The sequence below is a fragment of the Gorilla gorilla genome, chromosome 4 (assembly GCF_029281585.2).
Source record: "Gorilla gorilla gorilla isolate KB3781 chromosome 4, NHGRI_mGorGor1-v2.1_pri, whole genome shotgun sequence".
NCBI classification, from domain to species: Eukaryota; Metazoa; Chordata; class Mammalia; order Primates; family Hominidae; genus Gorilla; species Gorilla gorilla.
In genome coordinates, this window is record NC_073228.2 from 161,617,552 (window position 1) to 161,630,046 (window position 12,495).

At 36.2% G+C, this 12,495-nt stretch overlaps 1 protein-coding gene across 2 annotated transcripts in view; it reads right to left on the bottom strand.

Annotated features, from left to right (window-relative positions):
- Nucleotides 1-712: 712 nt before the first annotated feature.
- Nucleotides 713-12,495, bottom strand: part of CLINT1 (clathrin interactor 1) — a 72,888-nt gene continuing 61,105 nt past the window's right edge. The window contains exons 9-12 of one of the 2 annotated variants that reach the window (XM_031011205.3): nt 9,307-9,381; nt 6,117-6,409; nt 3,774-3,978; nt 713-2,416 (exon numbers count right to left, since the gene is read on the bottom strand). In XM_031011205.3, the coding sequence (XP_030867065.1) occupies nt 2,070-2,416; nt 3,774-3,978; nt 6,117-6,409; nt 9,307-9,381 (920 nt within the window). In that variant the 3' untranslated portion in view covers nt 713-2,069. The remainder of the gene's footprint in view (nt 2,417-3,773; nt 3,979-6,116; nt 6,410-9,306; nt 9,382-12,495) is intronic. The other variant, XM_031011207.3, reaches the window with a different exon arrangement.

The window sequence follows — 12,495 nt, forward strand, 5'->3', positions numbered from 1 at the left end:
CATTCAGTGAGACAACTGTTGTTTTTCTCTTTCACGGGCTCTGAAAGAAAAATACTGATAAGAAACTATAAGTTGAAGTTCAAAAAAAAAAAAAAGACATAATGTAGGAGGGCAAGATACAGAAAATGCTTTAGAGGTCAATCTGATTAGAGAAAGAATTAAAACACGAAGGTTCAGATAAACATTTACTTCGTCTAAGAACCATACATATTTGAGAAAGTGAAGATACACTTCTTAAAGAAAAAATTTACTTAAGATTATCGGTTTTAAATATCAGGGACCATATTCTACTATGCTGCCACCAGAGGCTGGCTTGACTGCTCTGAAGTAACAACACTTGAAAGCTCCTATTCTTTGAAACTAAGTTAAACACACTGAACTGCTGAAAGATTAAAAACCGCAGTCAGCTAATTACACTCACTCTCATCTCTTATTCAGCAAATGAATCACTTTTCATTACCACTTAGCTGAAGTACATGAATTTCTGCCTAATTAGAAATGTTGTAGATGGAACATTAGCAAGAATGGAGCAGGTCAGGATATCTTTGCTGCTTCATTTTTAATTCCTAACAGTAGAGTCTGATAGGAAAGAATAGAGAAGTCATTAAATAATTTTAAATTATTTATAAAAATTACTTTGCCCAAACTATAATTATTTTTTCCCCAAATGGTCTCAAATGTCTAACAGAATGAAAGAAAAAGCAGTTCAACATTGATTTTAATGAACATTTTAATGTTATGTATAACAGAACATTATGAATATAATGGAAATAAAGTTTTATCAATTTAATAAAAAAATTTTCAACATAACATGGGGAGGTAATAATTTGATATCTATATTATAGTATTTATTTTGAAAAATATTCCCAGCTTGAGGGTAAAACAATTAATTTTGCATTCCAAACTCTAGAATCATGATTTTCATGTGAGCTTAATGCAGAATTACAGCAGAAAAACAAAAACATTTTAATTAATTTCCTTTGTCATTAAATCAATAAAATCTTTGACTGCTACAGGTCTCCTTTAATAATATATATTTAACTCCTCTATTGGAACCATATTGCTAATGCTGCATTATATACACTCAAAACCAAAACAAAACAAATACTGTATAAAATCTAAAAGCAAACATTGAGTTGTAACATTTATATTTAACTTAAGGTTTTAATGGATTTTTACCTTTGCAGACACCCAAAAAAAATAAAATAAATATTTTTCTGACTGTTCCTGACTTAAATGATGGCTACAGGGATAAACACGGAAGGAAGCCTTGCCAAGTTAATCACTGCAAATTGTAAATAATGACTGCTAAAAACAAACAGAAGTTTTTTTCTTTTAAAGGAAACCATAGAGCAGTCCTGAAAAAAATTTCTTCCTAGTTCTGCACAGGATAATTACAGCAGAAGACATGGGAAAAGTCCCATAGCAATCACCAATTGCTTAAAGAGGTTTTGTTACAATAAAAATTTGGATAGTATAATAGCAGTGTTGCTGGAACATTAGCAAAAGTATATACATTCCAGTTACCTTTGATTTAGCCATAATCACATATGTATGCTTTTTTTTTTCTTGGACAAAAATATATATTTTTATAAAAAACTGATCATCCAACTTTAATGATTTCATATATGGACTCAAGAGTGGTAGTAAAAGGAACAGACCCAATTATGACAAGGCGATCCAGGGACAGAAAAATCAAGTTCCTCAGGAAAAGAAAGTATAAAATTAGAGATTCAAACACATTTATTCAGCCCTATTCCAGTCTTCCCACAAATTATGCTGTTAAATGGGCTCTTCAGTTGATAAAGGCTTTCAATGGTCTCACCACCCACTTGTGGTCTATCCTCACTGGAAAAAAATGATTCTGACTGCCTCATCTGAAGTGCTCTTGCCTGGCCCTCTGAAATACTGGATATTTCACTTTTATAAAACAGCCTTTTTGGTTCTTTATGTAGATTTATTTTAATTACTTGATAAAAGAAAGGGTAGTTGATTAGCATTTTCCATCCCAACATCACCTATCTGCACAGCTAAAAATTCTTCATTCAATCTGCTTCTTTTACAATCTCTTATTTGCTGAAATTGGCGAAATTTGCAAAGGCATCTTGCTTGGGTTGCACAGTTCCAGAAGTCATGGCTATGTTGGGCATGCCCATTCCCATTGTGCCTGTCAAGCCCATCCCAGCAGCGGACATCCCTATGTTCATGTTCATGCCCATCATGCTCTGGTTCATCATCGGAGTATTTCCAAGAGGGGCCATTCCCATGGTGCCAGTCATCACATTGGGCATGCTCATAGGCATGGGTCCCCCTATCAAAGCATTAGTTTGGGGCCGGACAGGAAGCATGTTCGATGGAGAACTGAGGTTCACAGCTCCAAAACTTTGAGTCATCACATTCATAGGCTGCTGCATATCTACCAGAAGAAAACAGAAGAACTTTACCACAATAAATTTTTAGGTTCATAGAACAGACAACTAATAACTTCTTGACCATCTATCTATACTTCTTTAGCCCCAATAAAATTCCTTTACAGTGATTTTATTAGAAATCAATTACTCTGCACTGGTTCCTCTTGAGAAATATATTCAGTGACTATTGGCTCTGGTTCCCCAGAGATGTAGAAACAGTAAGAGTAGACTGGGGAAAAACAGCCAACTTAAAAACATTCCTACAAAACCTATTGTTAAATCCTACTTAACAAGTTGTCAAGAGCTAGTGTGTATAAAAAATCTTTAAAAAGTTTACATCCTTTGACTTATTCTATTTTTAGAACATTCTATTAAAAAAATCAGAAGTATGAAGATTTATACAAAAATCTTTAAAAAGTTTATATCCTTTGCCTTATTTTTAGAACATTCTATTAAGAAAAAAACAGAAGTATGAAGATTTATATAAAATCTTGATTTATAATAACAAATAGCTGGAAACAACTGAAATAATTAGCAAGGGAAATCATACACTAACATAACTATCAAGAGGTAACAATCATTTTCCTAAGAATATTATTCAACACAGGGAAAATGATAACTTAATGTTGAATAAGAAACAATATAGAGAGAATGATCCCAAGTATTAAAAATATGCTTAGAAAAGATGGAAAGCGGCCAGGCGCGGTGCCCCACGCCTGTAATCCCAGCACTTTGGGAGGCCGAGGCGAGTGGATCACTTGAGGTCAGGAGTTCAAGACCAGACTGGACAACATGGTGAAACCCTGTCTCTACTAAAAATATAAAAATTAGCCAGGTGTGGCGGTGCACGCCTGTAGTCCCAGCTACTCGGAAGGCTGAGGCAAGGAATTGCTTAAAATTGGGAGGTGGAGGCTGCAGTGAGCTGAGATTGCGCCACTGCACTGTAGCCTGGGCGACAGAGCAAGACTCCATCTCAGAAAAAAAAAAAAAAAAGAAAACATAGAAAGAAATATGTATTAATGGCAATTACCCCTCAACGGCAGAATCAGATGATTTTTGTTTGTCCATTGTATTTGCCTATATTTTAAAAAAAATCTGTATAGCAAATTTTTTAGTGATTAGGTCCTTAAAACTCTCCACAATACAATAAATGTTATCAGGACAAGAATAGAATATAAAGTAATCCAATGTGCCAGGAGGAATATCCAGTAAATATTATGTGAAAATATCTTAAGTGAACAGGCATTTGGTTAACTGTTACAATTTATGTGATATATTTTTATTTATAGTTTGAAGTAGTCCTGGCATTAAGGCAAAAGACTGCAAGTACACAAAGAAGTGGGACGTCTTAAGGTAACTTACTCTGTTGCTGAATCATTGTATTCAGTGATGGCTGCTGGGGTTTGGAAGGCTGCATACCAGGTAGTAAGTTGTCTAGGCTGATGTTTACACTGGGGTCAGACCAAGTAGAGGGCAAGGTTTTGCTGACTGATTTCTGGACCATATCTGTATTCTGATTATAGAGAGGATTAGGCTTCTGCAGCACTGTGCTAACATTTTGCAAAGGCTGGAAAATAGAAAAATGCTCTAAAAATTAAGCATCTGTTCTATAAAAATTATCAGATGGCAATTTAATCACAACAATGAACTTCTGAAACAAAAAGAACCACTAATGTTCTATGCTAATGTCTTCAATACCCTGAATCATTAGCTTCCCAAAGAGGTTCCTCTGAAGTCCCAATCAGGTTTGAGGTGGATAAAACCAACAACTTACCTACACTAACAATTATTCTCCCATCACTCAAAGTCTAGAAGCCACCATCCCTGGCAAATGCCCAGGGGAACTACCAATTTTAGGTTAGTACAGCTTTAAGGAGATACACAAGTGGAAATTTATTCTTTCAAAACAGAATTCAGAGGCCAGGCGCAGTGACTTATGCCTGTAATCCCAGCACTTTGGGAGGCTGAGGTGGGCAGATCACCTGAGGTCAGAAGTTCAAGACCAGACTGGCCAACAGGATGAAACCCCATCTCTACTAAAAATACAAAATCAGCCAGGCATGGTGGCACACACCTGTAGTCCCAGCTACTTGGGAGGCTAAGGCAGGAGAATCGCTTTGAACCAAGGAGGTGGAGGTTGCAGTGAGCAGAGATCGTGCCACTGCACTCCAGCCTGGGCGACAGAGCGAGACTCTGTTTCAAAACAACGAAACAAAACAGAGAATTCAGGATATGATGTCTCACATTATACAAGGATATAAGGCAAAACTGTCAAAAAGCAATTTATATTTCACATATCCTGACATTTTGCTGTTCTGTGTATACTTTTACTATCTAAAGTGAGCAACACTAACTGAACTGATTAGTATATGGAACAATGTAGGAGAAAGAAGAAATTCAGGAGAAAGAAGCAGAGGTTCCTAGTGGTTATTGAGGATAACCGTGAAAAGGACAGAAAAAAGGAACAGGAAGAGGAAGAATAATTAAAAATGTACCAATGCAAAGAATTACGACAGTTACAATTAAGACTGCAAATAGAGTAGACTGACTTTATGCTTAACTCATACATTAGGTCTTATTTCTGTTATACAGAGCAGTCACCTTTCTGCTTCTTTCTTCTTTTCCTTCATCCTAATACCCCAAAGACGAGAATCTACACATTAAAATGAGTAATTAGCATCATAAACACATATTCTCAATAGGTTGAGTCAAAAATAGCAAGTTCCTGGTACCATTCAGACACATATATTCCAAGCCTGCACTTGTTTGAATTCTAAGCTAGTACTAGGTAATTCAGATTTAACTATAAAATAGTGAATTAAGAAGCTCCCATTTTGGTTGTTTTTCTTTATGAAAATGAAAGTTGAAAGATGAGCCTATAAAACATTTATATAATGTAGAGCAGGTCCAGAATTGGGAAGAACATTCACCATTCGAGAGAATGATTTTCCATATTAGCAATAATTATTTACAACCAATGAGTGATATTTCTTTAGGGACATGACCAGAAATTTTACTAAGTGGATACTTGCCATAAGTGAAACAATATCTCTATTTCTTTTTCTTTTCCTTTTTTTTGAGATGGAGTCTCACTCTGTCGCCCAGGCTGGAGTGCAGTGGCGTGATCTCAGCTCACTGCAAGCTCCACCTCCTGGGTTCACGCCATTCTCCTGACTCAGCCTCCCAAGTAGCAGGGACTACAGGTGCCTGCCACCATGCCTGGCTAATTTTTTTGTATTTTTAGTAGAGACTGGGTTTCACCGTGTTAGCCAGGATGGTCTTGATCTCCTGACCTCGTGATCCACCCACCTCAGCCTCCAAAAGTGCTGGGATTACAGGGGTGAGCCACTGCGCCTGGCCTATTTCTTTTTCTTAAAGACAATTTAAAAAAACTATCAAATACCAATTTGTTGTAACAATAAATTTTTGCCATGTTCCTCCTCTGTACAAGGGCACCATGCTTGGCTTTACAGTGACTACAAGATGGGGGAGAAGGTCTTGCCTTCCAGAATGCAAATGACTATGCTAGGGGAGAGTATAAGGTAAATGAAATGTGCAAATGCGTATATATACACACACAGACACATATTCATACACATAAAAAGAACTTGCTTATTTTTCTGTTTTATACTAATCTATCATTCAATGAGTTAGAGCATCTCAAAGATTATAAATAACAAATTCCAAGGGAACCAGACAACTTACCTGTGATCTTGACATAGGCAAACCAAGTCCCACAGTATTAGTGCTCATCATAGAGAAATTCATACTCTGGGAAGATGTCATGGTTGCCTGGGACGAGCCCATAAGATCAAACAGGTCTGAAGAATTTGAGGCAGCAGGAGGTGGGCCTAGAGCTGATTGTGAGCCACTAACGAGTTCTACCGCTGGCTGTGAGGCACTGCCAAAGAACTCGCCACTGGAAGCAACAGGGCCTGATGGGGCTTGGTTGAAGGCACTCCAGTCACCAAAGTCTCCATTCCCACTTGTTGCTGTTACTAAGACAGAAATAACTCTAAGGGTAAGAAACTTCATGAAATGCACAGAACAAATGTAACAATCTATGAACTGAAACAAATTAGAGCTGATCTGAGTCCACCCAGATTAACATCTGCAGGTACCATCTCCATCTGGACAGTATTCTTTCTCATAAATATTACACGAGAGTTAACAAGGTGGCAAAGAAAAAACAAACCTCCCAAATATAAAGTAAAATCCATCTCTTGGCAGCTCTGTAGGTGACACATTGAATTTACCATAAAAAAAAAAATGGCCAGGCATGGTGGCTCACACCTGTAATCCCAGGACTTTGGGAGGCCGAGGCAGGTGGATCACAAGGTCAGGAGATTGAGACCATCCTGGCTAGCACGGTGAAACCTCATCTCTACTAAAAATACAAAAAAATTAGCTGGGTGTTGTGACACACACCTGTAGTCCCAGCTACTTGGGAGGCTCAGGCACAAGAATCGCTTAAACCCGGGAGGCGGAGGTTGCAGTGAGCTGAGATTGTGCCACTGCACTCCAGCCTGGGTGACAGAGCAAGACTCCGTCTAAAAAAAGATGAAGAATTTCTCACTTCCACTGACAATACAAGGGCTATAACCTTAGCACATTGCCTGCTTCAACTGGGACCATTTATTTACAATCAAAAAGAGGAGGAAAACTCATGTAATATTAAAAAACACAACCAAGCCAGAAACAAGCAAAACCCTATCATTATACTTTGCAAGTTTAAGGTTGAATGCATAAAATCCATACTCTTAATCACTACAGTCTTATCAATTAACCTCTGATCAATTTTTATATTGAAAGGAACAGATAAATATGCATAAATGGAAGTTGAAAAAGCAAAATGTGAAGAAAGAGCTACATAAAAACCGTCATCTGAAAGCAAATAGTAAGTATGTACCTTCCAAGTTAATTAACACCATCTCTTTGCATTCCATGTTCATTTACAACTTGGAAATACATTTTGTCTAGCCTAAAAAGTGACCAACCACTATAATACCATGTCTCATTATGCTAAATATCAAAAGAGAATAATAAGGTGAAGTCTTTAAAATTACATTCTTCTATTACCATATTAAAGTGTAAGCACCCTTGAAAGAGAAAATAATTCACTTAGAAACTCCAAGTTCTACTAACAATTTAATATAAAAATTGGGCTAATTTCTTTACCTCAGGGTTTTACTAATACACGTCTTTGATCTTTTTTTTTTTAAGTGACTGCATTAAGAGTTTTACAGTTAGTTCTAGATATTAAACAATTTAAACTAAGTAAGGCTGCTGGATCAATGTAAACTTTTATGCTGATTTTCTATTTGCTTGATCTATAATGCAGAATATGAATGGAAACTGGGGCAAAATGTGTTGCCCCACCTGAAAACTTCATATCTGAAATGATTAATCATGGGAGGAAACGATTTCTAGTGGGGCATGTATTATTAAGAAATGATTAATCATTGTTGCAATGGTTTCAGCCCCCTGCGTAAGGTGGTCAGGTTATATTAATCACATGCATACAGATGAAGAGATGTATCACTTAGGCAACACTAACATATTCAAATTATTTGCATAGTAGGCAACTTTATATACATAAAAACTTTGAGAATTAGACAGGGAAGCTATAAAATAAGGGTAACGTTTACCTTCCACTTTGGTTTGCCTAAAGTAAGATATTAACCCTTAGATGGCATATTCTTACTTTCAAAATGAAGCAGAAAATTACTCAACAATTCTAGTTTCTGGAAAATACTTGGAATTTACAAAAATAAGTAGTCAAAATAACCCCAAACCATTTTACAAGCTATGTATCTTTTTTCTAACTCCTCACAAACCTAACCAAATATTACTAAATATAAATTTTAATCCAGTTTAATATAACAGCAATAGATTATGTGACTTGTGATGAGTAACAACACTAACTCAGTCAAATTACATCTTTTCTCCCTGCCTCACCTCATGTTTAAGATTCTCATAGCTAAATTTTAAAAATATTCTCTCAAACTTCAGACTGACCAGATTTTATAAAACAAATACCACAACCTCTTCACAACCTTGAAAAAAAATAAAAAAGACACAATACTGAATGTAGCCCCTATTCTATTAGGTTGGTGCAAGAGTAACTGGGACAATTGCACCTAATACATACCTCTATAGACACTATCCTCAAAAAGAACCATGACAAGCAACACTGTTCCCAGTTTTAGAAAGTTGAAGGCTCGAAGGCTTTCATAAAGTTAAACAGCTAACATATGGCAGGGGTAATAAGATAAAAATATTAATTAAAAAAAGAAATAGGCCTTTCACCTCAATCCTTGATGTTTAAGCCCATATTCTGTTGAATGGTTTGTTTTAAAATTCTATTCTAATAAAGAATGAGAAAGTTTTGCATGAGGTTCAACTGCTCATTTTAGGATATGTCAAAATGAAGTTCGGTTATTTTTCACATAAATGCTTTTAAGATCTCTAAATTAAGAAAGGAATGCATTTTAGTAAGATAGTTGGCCTGATCCCAGTGTTCCTTTCATTCATGAAAATCATAAGCTAAACTAAACACAAACTATAATATTCTTGCTGCTATTAAATAAAATGAGATGATACAGAGATACTCACATCCTCCCTTCCCTTTCAAAAAAGCTAAATAAGGGTCACCTATGAATATGGGCAATTTTCTTTAGATGTACCTGAGTAGTCTGTAACCAAAATAATTCATTTGGCACATTTAAGGCATCTGCCCAATAAAATACCTTGTGAATAAATTCTTTAGGAATTATGAATTATGAATACTACAAGGAGAAAAATGACAGAAAGAAGCTGACTTGCGGGGAATGGGAGTTGTTTTTAATAACCTTTTTACCACCCTAGACTTCTGGCCAATCAAATTGAATCATACCTTGGGAAGGGAAACTGCCTGATGCAGCAGCTGAGCCAAAGTCAGCAAATCCTCCGAATAAATCAGCTGATCCTCCTAGAAGTTAAGAAAAAGTTAAAACTGTTAGAACTAGAGAAAAATTGTAAATAATTTCTGGAGGCCATTTTAGTGCCACACAAAAAGTACCTAATATTAGAGGCCCAGATGCCTCATAAAAGCTAAAGCTAGTCTGTTGACCTAGATTTTCATGTCACTATGTTCCCTGTGAGCTACCATAGACTCTTTTCCCTTTCTCAGTCCTATATCTAGTAAGATAAATGACACTGTATCTGTTGTTAAAATTATCTCACTAATATTTCACGAGCATAATGTGGAAAGAATACAACTTATCTAGCCAATTATGCTCTTTATAAGGAGTCTTCGATGGATTCTAAAACCTGAGTAAAATGCTGCTGGGGAATAAGATATTTACAAGACAAGTAAATAAAATGCAGGATCCTTGATTGGACCCTGGACTTTTTTTTTAATTGCTATCCTGAAATGACAGAATTGAGACACTGGGGAAATCTGAATGTGGTCTGTATATTAACATTAATACTGTTTTAATGTTAAATCCCAAGTATGATTGTATCACAATCGTAAAGGAGAATGTCCTTGTAAAGAGATATAGGCTGAAGTATTTTAGGGGCAAAATGTCATGATTGCAACTTCCTCTCAAATGATACAGATGAACAAACAGTACACAACAAACAAATAAAAAAGAACTAGAGAGAGAGATAAAGAAAATGGGGCAAATTTTCTGTACGCTTGTAATTTTTAAAAATAAAAAGGGAAGAGATGAAGTCTACTTGTATAAAATCATTTTAGAGTCTGGTGTGGTGGCTCATGCCTGTAAATCCCAGCACTTTGGGAGGATGAGGTAGCAGGATCGCTTGAGCCCAGGAGTTGAGAGATCAGCCTGGGCAATATAGTGAGACCTCGTCTCTACAAAACCTTAAAATATTAAACTGAGCATGGTGGCGAGCGGCTGTAGCCCCAGCTACTTGGGAGGCTGAGGTGGGAGGACTGCTCGAGCCCAGGAGGCAGAGGTTGCAGTGAGCCAAGATTGCTGCGCTCCAGATTGGGCGACACAGTGAGACGCTGTCTCAAAAAGCAACAAACAACAAAACAAAACAAATTATTTTAAGCAGAGAGAGGGAGAAATATCAATACAATAGTTTTGGTGGACGGGTTTTCCCCCGTAGTGTTTACTCCATAAAAGAGTAAATACTTGTATTTTGTATTTTTAATGCATGGGAAAAAAAATAGCTTTTTTGCTACTTCTAGATAGGTGTTTTTAAAAGGGTAAGACCCAAATTATAAGTCTGCAAATCAATCTCTGTGTGCGTAACATTACATTCTGACATAAAATTTTATTTGTAAATACTACATGGGTAAGAATATTTACTTTTACCTATAATTTCAATTATAACACTATTTCAAGTTGTAATATTCCTTTTTTTCTCAACTTTAGTGAAACAGACCAATATCTGAAACTTTAAATAGTTGTCCTTATTTTTGTCTGTCCTTAAAGATTTCACCTCTTAACAGTCACAACCTTAGAAGTCTACAGCAGTTCAATGATGGTGCTTTTAGTGTTATGTGAACATTATATAGGTTACATCACAGCTGCTTAGCCCGCAGTGCTTAGAAACTAGCCAGGTGGGACTGGAACATCTGGGCTGCACTCAAACACCACCAGGGACAGCTTCCAACATCTGGTGCCATTTCTGAATTGTCTTATCGCTGAAAGACATTCTGCCCCATCTGCTACACTCAACTGGGTTAATTAAACTAGAACCATCTCCCCTTCTTAATATATGGCCAAGAGTAATAAAAGGAACAAATCAGTTTCTCATATGTGTGTACTTGGTATTTCTTTTTAATGCACATTTATTGTAGTCAACTAGCAGCAGGCATAACTAATTCCTCATTTCTTCACCACAGATGCACGTGCTCATACATATATATATATATATATATCTCCTCACTCACCAGTTGACTAATGCCAACCAAAGTGAAGATGCTTCAATTCTATCTACACTACAGCTTAGTCTAATTTTTACTTCATCTAAAAGAGAATATCACAGTGATCTGGTTTTCTCTTCCTTAAAGGTACATACATCATGATAAAATGTGACAAGGAACACAAAAGTTCAATGAGTTATATATGTTTAAACCATTTAAACAAGCACACATATTAATAAAACCTAGCAAGTAAATGAATACTTCAAACAGCTGCTGCTTAATATTCGTAAGTTTGTTTTCTGTAAAGTAGTCCTTTATGTTAAAAACATTGGTCAAGTATACTGTTGGGTAACAGAATGATAGTTAATCAATTAATATAACATTAAGGGATTTAAAAATTAAAGATTATTTTAATTTGCTTCATTTAAGCAGTGAATAAACATCAATATATAACTTATTATAGCAAACGAGTTAGGAGTTAGGGATTTTCTTTTCTGTTTTTCTTTGTTTTTGAGACGGAGTTCCACTCGTCACCCAGACTAGAGTGCAATGGTGCACTCTCAGCTCACTGCAACCTCCGCCTGCCAGGTTCAAGTGATTCTCCACCTTCTGCCTCCCAAGTAGCTGGGATTACAGGTACCTGCCACCACGCCCAGCTAATTTTTTTATTTTTAGTAGAGATGGGGTTTTGCCATGTTGGCCAGGCTGGTCTCAAACTCCCGACCTCAAGTGATCTACCTGCCTCAGCCTCCCAAAGTGCTGGGATTACAGGCGTCAGCCACCGCCCCTGGCGGAGTTAGGGATTTTCAAATCTTATTCAGTCTAGGCTACAAAGAAAATACATGTTGAGGATAAAAGCTGTAGATCACAACTTCAAACTGGTAAGAAATTTTATTTCTGACATACCCTGTATTTAGTATTTCAGATAATTACCTATCTTCTATCACCAAAACAGAAATTATATGATGTTCATAACTTATCTATAGCAAATAGTATTCCTCTCCATCTATATTACAGGGATTTTGATTTCAACATGAGTAGCTTAAGAATATTGGGAGCAAAAAATGGAAAGATGTATGTAACTATTTTACAAATAGAAGTTGTCTTTCTCTGAAAATGTTTTTTCTCTCTAATCTTTTAAAGTGCCACATACTATGCTTTTACTGGTACTTTAAGAAATGTGATCTTCAACTTTGAAAACTG